The following is a 14,248-nucleotide window of genomic DNA, read 5'->3' on the forward strand; positions in this document are numbered from 1 at the left end:
GAAGCCTCTCCTCTGCCACTATTTACAACTTCTTGTTTCTGCCGGGGCAGGACACAGCAGAGAAGAGGCTTCTGGGTTAGCGGCAGGCAGCCTTTGGTGACAGCTGCTCCTGACTCTGACCCGTTGAAGCTGGAGAGTGAAGAGAGGGAGGTGCAGGAGCCAGCAAGAGAGACAGAGTTAGCTGTAAGTGTGGTGGGGGAGGGATAGGAGAGAAAGATGAAAGGACAAAAGAAGGATTTTAGGATATGGGATGAGGGGAGGAAGGGAGAGGTATGGCAAAGGGGTGGAGAGGGACAAGAAAGGGAAAATATCACATATGTGGTAAAGGGGAGGGGCAAGAGAGGAAGAAATGCTGGGGAATAGAGGTGCATGGGGAGAGAGGGAGAACTGTTATGGTAGAAGGTAGAGATGTTTGACCCAGGGCACAAAAAAAGAGGAGAGAAATAATGGATAGTGGGAGAGAGGCAGAGATGTTGGACATGGCAGAGAAAGGGAGATAATGTTGCATGGGGGAAGGGAGAAGAGAGATGTTGGACCAAGGGAGAGAGAGGGAGAGATGTTGAATATGGGGGTGTTTGAGAAGGAGTGAAAGAATAATACAACAGGTGTTAACTTTTAATGTAGTGATTGTAATACTGTATGTCAGTTTTCAAAATGTATATCTAGTATCTTTATATTTTGCACAGCATCACTTTTCTCTGGTGTTGCATCGTGGCTGCTTGGGGATTCAATTTAATATTTTTCTTCGTGTCTCTTTTTAATTTGTAGTTAGTTATTCTATACTGTTTGAGGGTCTGTCTATGTTCTCTGCGTATGAAAGAGACATGGTTTTCTGTTAGCATTAACTTGCAGGATGGATCTGTACCTAGCATATGTGACACCAGGGGCCCATCATTTTTTTACACCCCCTCATCTATATGAAAAACATGATTTTTAATAACAATCCACATATAACACGACTGTACCTAGGAAAAGGCAACATCTTACAAACTGCATTGAGCAGTAGAACATCAATACACCCATTGTAAACTAAACAAGTCAGACTAGTACAGATTGATCCTGCACAGTCAGTGGTAACAGAGAACCATATCTTTCATATACACAGAACACAGAAAACACCTTCGCCAAGTATGGAATATGTAATCACAAACTACCCCCTCCCTCTTTTTACAAAATCATACCATGGTTTTTAGCATTGGCCACAGCGTAACAGCTTTAAAGCTCATAGAATTCTTATGAGCGTCGAAGCTAATATTGCCGTGGCTGGTGATTAAAAAAGCCTACCTCTGCCCCCCTCTCTCCTCCCCACTTCTATAAAGTAAGGGCCGTTTTGAGTCCAAAAGGGGTGAAGGAGAGCCAACAAATATGTTCCTATTTTGGGCCATGATATCAATAATGTTTCTCATCATTCATTCCTACCAGAACATCTGGCCTTGATCATACATATAGAACACAGATCAACCCTATGCAAATATAGGAACACAAAAGTTCTAAAATAAACAAACAAAACCCTAATGTCAGACTCTGCATGCATGCAGTACAACACCAGACATAAATTCTCAAAACCAACATATTTCAATCATTACGCTGAAAATAAAATAATTTTTCCTACCGTTGTTGTCCATCTCTCTCCTTCCTTTGCTCCCTTTTTGTGGTTTATTATCTCCTCATCTCTCCTACTCTTTCCTCCTCCTATTGCCTACCATGGTCTGGCATTTCTGTCCTCCCCTTCCCTTCCCTGCCACAGAGGTCTGGCATTTTTCTTTTTTACCTCTCCATCCCCTCGCTCTAGCATTTCTCTAATGCCCCGCACCATAAGCTCTCCCCATCTCCCCATGCTCAATATGGAACTTTGTAATAAATAACCTTCCCCCCCAGCTCTGCTTTGTACTTTTTTAAAAACCCAGTTAGTCCAGACCCAGCATGTTTTCACTTCTTTTCTGATCGGTCCGATGTCCCTTTACCTTCCATCAAGCTGAAAACACTGCCGGCCTCAGCAGTGATTCAGCGATGTTACCCACGGCTCCCCTTCCTGTTTTTCCTTTGCTGTGGTCCACCCAAGCAAAAACAGGAAGTTGCATCATCAGCAGATGTGGAAATCAGGAGGGGGAGCTACGGGCAACTTAGATGAATCACTGCCGAGGCCGACAGTGTTTTCAGCTTGACGGAAGGTAAAGGGACATCGGACCGGACAGAAGAGAAGGGCCGTGAGAAGGGGAAGTTACAGGATCATGATTCCAAGGCTGGGAACACCCTGCTTATGCTTGCACCCAAGGTGGTCCGCACCTCCCGCCCCGCCCTTGGTATACCACTGGATCTGTACTAATCTGGCTTTTGAGGTGAAAGGTGTGGCTCACTGGTAGAGCTGTTGCCTCTGTGCCCAGAAGTTGTGAGATCAAATCCTAGTGCTGCTCCTTGTGACCCTGGGCAAAGTCACTCAATCCTTCAGTGCCCACCACTTTGAATGCTAGCTTTGAATGCCAAAGCCACAAAAGAGCAGTATACAAGTCCCCTTTCCCTTTCTTTAGTTTTCTAATAGGTTTGTTGATGTTTTAGTATGCATTGTAGTATTTGGTGCTGTGTTTTCCCAAGTAGGTTCTTGTTACGTGACTTGTGGATGTTTCCAAGTTTCAAGTTTATTTCATACTTGATATACCATCAATCAAAGACTGCCTAGACAGTTTACAATACTAACCCCCTCTTCTATTACACTATGCTAGCAGTTTGTAGCGCAGAGAGCCGCGCTGCTCCCGATGCTCATAGGAACTCTATGAGTATTGGGAGCAGCGTGGCCCATTCAGTGCGGATAGAAGAGGGCCTAAATTTTAAAAAGAAAAAAAGGGAGGCATGTTACTGCTATTATGGTATGGTAGAATTGCTCTTCAGGCCCTGAGTGACATTTGTAGTGTTCTGTATTACTTCACAGTATGCCAGTTCCTGGACTTTGGATTTGAATTTTGATGTAGATCACACTTTTCTCAGTAATAGCTTAAGGCTTAATAGTTTAATTCAGGTACAGTAGGTACTGTATTTTCATCAACCTGGATGGCTTACAGTTTAAGTTTTCTACCTGATTCAATGGATGGTTGAGTGATTTGTCCAAGATTTCAAGGAGCAATAGTGACATCCCCGGTTCTTAGCCTGCAGCTCTATTAGGTACAACTCATACAGAGAGCACATATTTATATTAGCTGTAGCTAATCTTTGGTAACTTAACCCCTTACTAAAGGCTAGCAGAGCTGAAGCCTGGTGGCCATTTGGCAACCTACTAAAAACACTAAGGTTTATGGTGGCCAGTAACCTCAGGATTTTTGGTTAGTGCTGCAGAAATATCACTGTTTACATGGCCAACAGGAAGATACTGGACTGGCAAGCTAAGTATTAAAAAGCCCCATATATTTCCAGAATACTTCAAATATTACTCTGTTCAATATGTTGTTTTTCTATACATTGTTTTTATGTTTTTTTAATACATAATTCTCTGGAGTGCCTACAGTGTGCATAAACTAATCGGTAACAGAAGTACTGTCATATTTTCTTTAAAGAGTGGAGCTCATACAGGGGGAGCAGTATTCATTTTATGCTGCACTAAACATCCAGTTTCTGAATTTTATTCAGAGTAGCTATAAACTATATAAGAATAAGTAGGGAAAGCATGCAGAGGATGGCATTCTTTTCAACTTCCCTGCAAGTGTTTATATAGATAGAGAGAGTGTGTTTATTTGTGGGGACCGGGATGAATTTTTCCTAATTTTTCTGGTAACATATCATCCTTTACAACTCTTACAACTTTCAAAGCACCACCATGCGACCACGGTAATGCAAACTTTAATTTAATTCCAGAAACCTCATTCCAAGTTCATTCTGCACTACCCTAATGACCAGAGAACTTGAAAGCAAATCACATATCTATTCAGTTTGCTAGAAAGATATTATCTCTAACTTACTCTTTGACTTGCATATTCAAGCGAAAGACAAAACCAAAAACACAGTAACCACACTGCTTTATTCTTTTTTTTTTTTAAATGCAGCAGCTTCTAGTAAAAAAAAGTTGAATTGATAAGCATACCCATGGAAACATGAAAATGGCATACCATGGTCAAAGAGAAAACTGTCACGTAATATTTTGAAACATTGGAGAGCAAACTACTTACAGTATGGTATGTCATTGTCTATTATATTCTGCATTCTAGTAAAATGGTTTTCACCACCTTCTGGAGGTACACCTAGCCAGCCTGGTTTTCATGATATCCACAATCAATATGCATAAGAAAAATTTACAAATAAAAGAGGCACTGTTCCCTCTAAGCTGAGTGGGAGTCCTGCACTTACCCTCCTGCCAGTATGGGGTGCTGTTTCACGATCACATTTTCATAGTGAGGTACAGTGTTCCCCCGGTTGTTCGCGGTTGGCAGTTTGCAGTCCCGGTCATTCGCGGTATTTTCGGACCACAAACCGCCACAAGGAGAGGGCAGCGGGAGAGGCAGGAGAGAGCAGCCGGAGCGCTGCGAGTGCAGGAAATCACTCGCGGTAAGCTCCGACCGCCTCTTCCTGCATGAAGTCGGGCCTTATCCAATCAGAAGCTGCTTTGACAAGCAGCTCCTGATTGGATAAGGCCCGACTTCATGCAGGAAGAGGTGGTCAAAGTGAACCGCGAGTGATTTCCTGCACTCGCGGTGCAACGGCTGCTCTCCTGCTGCCCTCTCCAGGCTCCCCCATGAAAAATTGTATTTGCGTTTTTTTTAAATTTGCGGGGGAGCACTGTATAGGCAAACTCTGCAGGACACTAGGGAACCTGCCTGTTTCTAGTGACTCAACACACAATATTGAAGAACTCCCCCTCCCCCCACTGGCAGCAAGGCAGTTAGAGAGCTTCTGCTTAGCTTAAAGGGAACAGTGAATGGAGGCCTCTTGTATTCACATATGCATAGTAATAGTGATAATCCGGACACCCTAATTGTCTAGGAATGTCTCAAAGAAAGGTTTGAGAGGATATTCTCAACCTACATAATATTGGTAATATTGATGGTTAGATCATGCTAGTACATAAGTAGCACAGATGTCCTTGGACAGTGAAAAGGTAAGAGTGCAATCAATACCTGTTAAGCTACGAGACACCAGAATAAAATTTGTGTTATGAAAGGAGTATAGTCACAATTTTATAATGTCAAGGATAACATTTACACGCTTATTGTATTTATAAATGGTTTCTGGAAAAAAAAAATATCAGCATAGCACTTGGCGTCATGACCACACCTAACGTTAGGTGCGGCCATTTACACCATCTGAAATTCCTGAATTAGGTACAGATCCCCCTTTATTCTATTACATATAAACTGCAAGAAGGATCCTGATCCGCCAGTGATCCTCCCATGGCTAAGCCCCCTTTTTGGAAATGCGCATAAATCCACACCTAATATGTGTGTAAGCTTCAATTCCAAATAGCACTTGTTAAGATCCCAATTATCGGCACTAAGTGGCTCATTTAATTAAACTGCACATGCAAATTATTTGCACACACAGATTTGTATGCATAAGTTTTAGCACCTTTTATAGAATTAGGCTGAAAGTGTGTATATTACACACTTAAATGCCAAAATTCCACCTAAGAGTTATTCTGTAAGCACTCACTTAACATACACAGCATATACTTGCAAAGTGGTGTATTCATCGGTGGGACTCCCACTTATATGCATAACTTACAGAATGAAAGATTAGGTTTCTTACCTCTGCTAATCTTCCTTCTTGTAAATCTCCCCTGGAGGCTGAACTCGAGGGTTCTTGTATGTCTGGTAGCTTCTGCTGCAGGGCTACTAAAACTTGATCCCTCTCCTTTGGGCTACCTGCCAGATAGATCTTGTGGCCCACTGTAGTGCAGAACAGGACTTTATAGCTCCTACAGTGGAAACCCCAATATAGCACTTTGACGTGTGGCCCGAAATGGAACCACCCTGCAGGACCGGATTTCAAACCGGAATCAAAACAAAACAAAGTCACCACAATTACCATTCAAAGAAATAATATCGTTTTATTCCTTTTTGTATCCAGGTAAGTAGTCTTTTCGAAATAGCTGCTAAGCTTGTCAGAATGTTCTACACAGCAGCACAAAGAAAAAAAAATAGCAAACCAAGCAAGCAAAAACCAGCATACAATAAAGTCCTTGCCTTGCATTCAGCAATGTTGTAACCTCAGCTGTGTCTGAGGGTTTCAGCCCAACTCAGCACTAGCACTGACTGCTCCACAGCAGGCAGTTTCAAAAACCAAAAAAAAACCCAAACAGTTCAAGGCACTTATCTCACAGCACAAGTGTTTCAAAGTTCCTCCAAGCCTCTGGCCAGTTTCACTCACTGCCAGGTAAAGGGGAGTGACAGGTTTTGCACACTAAAGTCCTTAATTTGACTTTCACAATTCCCTCCCAAGATAGAAGCAAAACCTCACCCCAAAATCACTCCCTAGCTTGCAAACAAAATGATCCCCATACAGTCCAGCACCAACAAACTCCACTCACTGTTTGAGGGTGGAAGCAAAGTCCACCTGCATGGCTTCAGTAACCTCAGGAGCAAACTCTGCCAAACCTTCTTCAAATTCCATGGGCTGTTCTCCTGGCAACATGGGTTCCTCAGCCTGACCCGCCTCCAACACCTCCATTGGAACTGGTTTGCTGCTCCTGCTTGGCTGAGAGGACTCCCTAGGGAGAAAAGGATTAAACCTCCTCCCTAGCTTGCTTCCCTGCCTGTGCTCTGGGACAGGTTTAAATACCTTAGGGCGACACCCTGCTTTGTCAGCCCTGGCAGTGTTCCAAGGGCCTCTTGGGCTCCCCCGATGTTCAATGTCATTATTTAGCTCAGAAACTACCTGTCCCTTCCCAATTCCTCTCCGGGATTTCTTTTCTGCTCCATTTTCTTTTCCCCTATCTGAGACCGGGGCAGGGAGGATACCTGGCTGGTCACAATCTATGACAACAGAAAACAGAAGAAAAGAAAGAGAGGGTGCGGGAACTCCCACTACCAGTCAATTCTGCTCAAGAAATTATTACACTAAAAACTACAGCCAAAAAAGGTCAACTGTAATCAAAACACATAATGCAAACATTATAAAACTGCAAAACATAAGAAATTTATGGAACATAAACACAGCCTGAAGATCAGAAGGCCCCCTCCCCACTGGGAACCCCACCAACCCTTAAACCTTGCAAAGGGGAATACACATGTAATTCTTAGTGAAGTTGGTCAAAGACAGAAATGCAGCTTACCAGTGACTGAAGAGGCAACCTGCGAATCGGACAAAATAGATGGGCGGGAGTTCAGCCTCCAGAGGAGATTTACAAGAAGGAAGATTAGCAGAGGTAAGAAACTTAATCTTTCATTCTTGTACAATCCCTCTGAAGGCTGAACTCAGGGGATATATAAAAGCAGTTCCAAATCTCAGGGGGGGGGGGCCGATGAGACCACCATGAGAACAGAAGCGCCAAAGGCCGCATCACCCTTAGCCACCACATCAAGCCGGTAAAATCTGGAAAAGGTATGAAGCGAAGCCCATGTGGCTGCCTGACAAATCTCCTCAAGACCGCATGAGATTCAGCCTACAAGGAAACTATTCCTCTGGTAGAATGAGCCTTCAGCCCAAGGGGAGGCTTCTTCCCTGCCGTCACATATGCCGTGGAAATGGCCACACATATCCAATGTGAAATGGTAGCCTTGGAAGCAGGCTGACCCCAACGAGTGGGGCCCTCCAGGACAAACAGAAGGTCCGACAGACGGAACTTGTTAGTGGTCTCTAGGTATCTCAAAATGAGATGCTGTACATTCAGAGACTGCAAAACATGGTTCTGAGACTTGGAACCCGAAGGAACAAAGGCTGGCAAACAAACTTCCTAGTTGATGTGGAAAGTGGAAACTACTTTCGGAAGAGAAGACACAGTCCTCAAAATCACCGCAGACTTCGTGATGTGAAGAAAAGGATCTCTGCACGACAAAGCCTGAAGCTCTGACACTCGCCGTGCTGATGTGACCGCCACCAGGAAGACGGTCTTAATGCTAAGATCTTTCAGAGAGATCCCATCCAGGGGTTCATAGGGCGGACCAGTCAGGGAACGTAGGACCAAATTCAGGTTCCACAATGGGCAAGACAGTCACAAGAGAGGCATCAGCCTCCCAGCCCCCCTCAAGAACCGGACAACATCTGAGTGAGAAGACAGAGACCCCCTGAACGAAGAGGGACCCAAACAGGAGAGTCCCGCAATCTGACCACGTACAGAAGAGACCGCAAGACGCTTCCTGAGGCCAGCCTGCAGGAAGTCCAGAACATGAATCACCAACGGTACCTAAGGATCCACCTGAACCCCCACACACAAAACCTGAAAACACCTCCAGGCTGTTGCATACGCAGATACAGTCGATTTCCACTTGCTCTGCAGAAACGTGGTGATAATCGTAGAGGAATAACCCCTGGTCATCAAGGCTGCCCACTCAAGTGCAAGGCCATAAGACCAAAGCAGTCCGGATCTTGAAGTGCAATTGGCCCCTGCGTGAGCAACCTCTGATGGCAGGGAAGATGCAGACCCCTCACCGAGGACAACCTCACCAGGTCTGCGTACCAAGGTCTCCTGGGCCAGTCTCAAGCCACAAGGGTCACCAGATCCCTGTGAGAGGACACCCGGTGCAGCACTCATAGGCCACGGGGGAAAGAGGTACAGAAGTTTCCTTTCGGGCCAAGGTTGAAGCAGAGCATTGAGTCCTTCGCTGCCGACCTCCCATCAATGGCTGAAAATCTGTCTACCTTCCTGTTCTGAGAAGACACCATCACATTGAAGGTAGGACGACCCCAGCCTGGACAGGGACATTCTCACTGGTCCAGTGTCTGACAACTGAGAAAGTCTACCTGAACATTGTCTACACTGGCCATATAAGCCATGGACAAGTCCAACAGATGTCCTGAGGTGGCCATCTGTGAAATTTGGAGCAAAAACGAAGCTTCTAAATCCAAAAAATATAGTTTTAAAAACTTTAAAGAAAATCCAAGATGGCCACCATGGGTGCCGATTTTGACTGAAAAACGCCCTTTAAAAACACAGGAAAAACTGCAATTTTAGGATTTTACAAGTAGGGGAGAATCGGGCATGCAGGGAAACAACCCAAAACCCTGATTTGAGCACCCCGCAAAATAAGCAAACTCTGTGACTCACAGACACCATTGAGACATGTGCTGCAATGAAAGTCTATGGCAGCCTACAAAACACAGTACAAGCAAGGAGATCAGTACCTCAGGATCTGATTAAGCTTGATTTTTCAGGTATTCTGACTGCCTCACATTCCTTGTCACCTCAGATCACGACCACCAGGACCCCTCAAGGAAATCAGGGAAGACATATGGTGTGGTTCCGATCCCGGCGTACCTCCACGGAACCACAGCAGCCTGCACTCTAACCTTTGCTGACGAACCAGGGAAGAAATGGCTCCCGATCCCAGAGACCCGATCCAATGTGAAGGCTGTCTAGAGGGCTTACTGCAGTTTAAGCTTACAGAGCACCCTCCAGAAGCAGACAAAATTTAAAATGACTGCGATCTCCCGCCAAAGGATCACTCGCACAGAGTTGATCCACAGCACGTGGGCAAACACACAAAATAAATCAAGAAAGACTAGGGATTGAAAACAAATCATGCGCAGAAGAGACTGATTTCAACCATGCAAAGAAGCTGCAGGTAGAAAACTGAGCATGACAGGAAACTCCCAGGCAGGTAGCCCAAAGGGGAAGGATCAAGTTTTAGTAGCCCTGTAGCAGAAGCTATCAGACATACAAGAACCCTCAAGTTCAGCCTCCAGAGGGATTATACAAGAATACTACAAGTTACATGCATTTCTCTAGCTAACATTTACATCAGCTCTGTGACTGGATATATATATCTTCAGTTAAGTTCTACTTCCCTTTATAGAATATTAGCCTATGTGCCTTTATAGAATAGGCTCCCTTTTATAGAATTTCCCCCTATGTGCACAAAGATGAATGTCTTTACCTCTGAACATACCTGACTATAGCTCTGAATAGCAGATCTGCCTTGGATGCTGCGGCCTGGGAACTGCAGTGCTGCTGATTCGCCCAGGGCAAGGGTCTGGTTACTATGGTAGCTAGCCGAGTACTGCAAAGACCCTTCAGGTTTGGAATTGAGCTGAAGTGAACTCTGGGAGAGAAGGCTGGGTCCTGTGTCAAGAGGAAATTTTGAACATGTCAGCAAGGTCTCAGCAAAGTACAAATAGCAAGTTTTTACTGTATTAGTTATTGCAGAAGGTGTGACACACTATCCTAAACATTTGCCTATTTTTGCAATTATGTAAACTAAATGGCATTTCTATACAAGCTGAAAGGCTTTCTTTCAGCATACTATAGTTGCCTCCTTCAGCATCATACAGTAAGAAGTGTGGTAGCATAATTCTATTATTTATCTAATGGTAAACAGAACTTCAATTGCATTAACTGTGTGTGCAATAAACCAACATAAGTCAAATATGTTTACAGGTAAAAAAAAAAAATCCCAAATAAATAAACTTGGAAGTCAATGGAATGATAACAAAAGACTAAATTAAGTCTGTGAAAAAGAAACTTCTGGTACATCAAAAAGTTAAACAGAAAACTTAGAATGAACAAATAAAATGATATCACTTTTAAGTTTTTGCTATTGTTTAACCTTTAAAATTAACTAAGCGTATTAATCCAAACTCTCATTCTAAGAAATAGTGACTTTTGTTGACAATGACCACAGTCAGAAACAGGACATTGGGCTCAAAGGACATGTGGAGGGACATTTTGGAAAAAATGCTCCTTTATAGAATATCCGAGGAGTTTGACAGTGAAAGAGTAAGTAAGAATCTATTTCTAAAGCCTGTCTTATATGTTTAAAGTTTGAATATATTTCGGGTTTCTTAAATAAGAGTTGGCACTAAAGTATTGTCTATTCTTTGCATTTCTAATAAAGCCTTGATAAAGCGGTTTCCCGCGAAACATGTCGGCTAAGACACCCTGTTTGCCATAGACACTTACTAAATGAAGAACAGCATATAAAGTAAAGTACATTATTTCAAGACTATTGAAAAACGATTTAAAGTTATTGAATACTTTTAAAATTATAAATTAAACTCTTAAAAATAACATAAAATAAACCATATAGATCCAGTGACGATTTGCCACGTAAAGCTCAGAACAATGATACGTTGAGTTCTGAGTGGTGACGCTGAGGGTCTGAGAAGATGAAACTAGCATTTAGGAGGTAGCCATTTGATATTTTTCATGCTACACACTTGATTCAAGTCAGAATAGAGACATCCAGTTTGTGCATATATTTTCCAAAAGAAAATAAGTCAGAATTTCCTATTTCAAAATATGCGAGACAGATGCCTGTGTGCTCAGGACGTCCAGCATGAACAGTCATTTTACAACATCCAACATACGAATGGCTCTTTCCTTTTGTAATTGTGAACCTTCCAGGAACAGAAAAATATATACTGTATCTGAATGCATACTATTTCAATAGTCTTTACCTATTATATAAGCCACCTAAAGTCTATAGCAGGGGTGCCCAAAAGGTCAATTGTGATCAACCAGTAGATCGCAAAGGTAACGTGAATAGATCGCGGAGCCCATCCCGGGCTCCGCAATACACTCGCGTTGCCTTTATGTTCTGTTCGCCCTGCTTCCCCGATGCCAGGCCTGGTGCATACAAGCACTGGGCCCACAGACTTCCCCCCGACGTCAATTCTGATGTCGGAGAGGAAGTTCTGGGCCAGCCAATTGCTGCCTGGCTGGCCCGGAACTTCCTCTCTGATGTCAGAATTGATGTCGGGAGGAAGGCTGTGGGCCTGGCGCTTGTATGTGCCTGGCCTGGCATCGGGGAAGCAAGGAGAAATCAGTGGTGCTGGGGGGGGGGGGGCAGGGAGAGAGAAAAACAGACAGAAAGAAAGAAAGGGGACAGAGAGAGAGAGAGAAAGAAAGAAAAGGGGGGGCAGGGAGAGAGAAAGAAAAAGTTGGGTTCATTGGTTGGGGAATGGAATGAGGTCTGGAGGCAGAAAGAAAAGAAATATAGGATTTACAGTCAGTAGAAGGAAGTGCAACCAGAGACTCGTAAAATCACCAGACAGCAAAGGTAGGAAAAATGATTTTATTTTAAATTTAGTGATCAAAATGTGTCCAAATTTATATCTGCTGTTTATATTTTGCACTATGGCCCCCTTTTACTAAACCGTGATAGCAGTTTTTAGCACAGGGAACCTATGAGCGTCTGGAGCAGCACAGGGCATTCAGCGCAGCTCCCTGTGCTAAAAAACACTATTGCAGTTTAGTAAAAGGGAAGGGTATATTTGTCTATTTTTTTTATAGTTGTTACTGAGGTGACATTGCATGTTTTAAAGTCATCTGCCTTGACCTCTTTGAAAAAAAAACCTGAATATAAATTATAATTAACATTTTCTCTGCATACAGTGTACTTTGTGGTTTAAAAAAAAAATTTATTGATGGTAGATCATTTTGACTTGGTCATTTTAAAAGTAGCTCGCAGGCCAAGAAAGTGTGGGCAGCCCGGTCTATAGTATGCATTTTTCTGTTTCTGGAGGGCTCACAATAATAATAAAAAAGAGACAGAGTGTTAAAGTAGAATTTGAACCTGGGTTTGTTTGTTTTAAAGTCCGCTACACTATCCACTAGGCTACTTCTCAAATTGACTTACTGCTTTGCTATGAATGCCCAGAATTAGGGTTACCAGATGTCCAGGAAAACCCATACATGTCCTCTTTTTAGAGGACTATCCGGGTGCCCGAAGGGATTTACAAAACCTGGTAGTTTGTCTGGATTTTGGAAGTTCTCAACCTCAGAGCTGTGTGGAGGGCATTTGCACATGCGTGGATGTTGACGCGATGACATCATATGCATGCACATGGTATCATTGCGTCGATGTCCATGCACGTGCAGACACCCTCCAGACATGGTCCCGATATTGGGTTGGTTCGTATGGGGGTTGGGGGCGAGGGCAGAATGGGGCAGAGCTGAGATGAGGCAGGTAAGGTGGGACCAGGTGTCCTTTTTATTAATAGAAAAAAATCTGGCAACTCTACCCAGAATACCTGAAGCTGTCAGAGTCTGTATCCCTTTCACTTTATTTTATTTATTCAATTTTCTATACCGTTCTCCCAGGAGAGCTCAGAATGGTTTACATTAGTTTATTCAGGTACTCAAGCATTTTTCCCTGTCTGTCCTGGTGGGATCACAATCTATCTAATGTACTTGGGGCAATGGAGGGATTAAGTGACTTGCCCAGGGTCACAATGAGCAGCGTGGGTTTGAACCAACAACCTCAGGGTGCTGAGGCTGTAGCTTTAACCACTGCGCCACACTCTCCCACGTCAGGGAGGGAAACAGCAACCACTGGGGGATTAAGGAGTTGCCGTGCCTATATCCCTCCAGTGATCAGCTGCTCAATCAGAGCACATTAAACCCTAGACATGATTAAAAATAAGAATATCCTACATTAGACCTGTTGGACATCCTGATTTTGTACCTTTGCTAGTTCCACCCAAAACAATGCTCACACACATCCCTTGCTAATTACACATCCCTTTGCAAAATTGGGATTTGAACATATTAAACACCAGGACATCCATTTGGCCATTCTAAGACATTCACATGCTTAAAAATAAGCTCCATATTCTGATAAAGGATAAGCTCCATATTCTGAGCCTTCACATGTTTTGGATGTGTGCAGTTTGAACACTGGGAAAGCCTCATCGGTTGCTGGAGTAGTAGGTTGGAATCGTCTCCTGATGCAGCTCAGCGAAACGGTGATTTCTCCGTCGGGCAGGAGCGGCTGCGGGGCTGAGCAGGCTGGCACCATTTGGGAGCTTGGAAGGCAGCTTGGATACCCTTTGCAGCAAAGTATTTGTGTTTATCCTGCTGTATTTGAGACTTTGATGTGTGTTGCATACTGTGCTCACGTCTTTGAATGCTTTGAATTTTTTGGCGTGCTTAAATTTTTGTGGTGGTTTCTCACAGCTGTTTTGAATAACACATTTTGGACCTTTTGTGCATATGGTCTTTAAGTGGAGTTTTATGCCAGATGAAGTCGAACTGAGGTTTTTCTCCATAACTTTTTATTTTTTCTGATTGATGTTTGAGAGATTGGGTCTGTGTATGAATGCTGTGAGTATACCTTGTAGTGTCTTGGTGGGTTCCCTGGGTGTTTCCAATAGGACTTACATCTGAGTTAAT

The 14,248-nt window shown here is 43.5% G+C and overlaps 1 protein-coding gene across 4 annotated transcripts in view; it reads right to left on the reverse strand.

Annotated features, from left to right (window-relative positions):
* The window catches only part of CTNND2 (catenin delta 2), a 1,866,736-nt gene that overhangs the window by 946,137 nt on the left and 906,351 nt on the right, over positions 1-14,248 (reverse strand). For 3 of the 4 annotated variants that reach the window (XM_033929835.1, XM_033929832.1, XM_033929834.1), the window contains exon 6: positions 10,014-10,198. In XM_033929835.1, the coding sequence (XP_033785726.1) occupies positions 10,014-10,198 (185 nt within the window). The remainder of the gene's footprint in view (positions 1-10,013; positions 10,199-14,248) is intronic. The other variant, XM_033929833.1, reaches the window with a different exon arrangement.

This window comes from Geotrypetes seraphini, chromosome 2 (genome assembly GCF_902459505.1).
Source record: "Geotrypetes seraphini chromosome 2, aGeoSer1.1, whole genome shotgun sequence".
NCBI classification, from domain to species: Eukaryota; Metazoa; Chordata; class Amphibia; order Gymnophiona; family Dermophiidae; genus Geotrypetes; species Geotrypetes seraphini.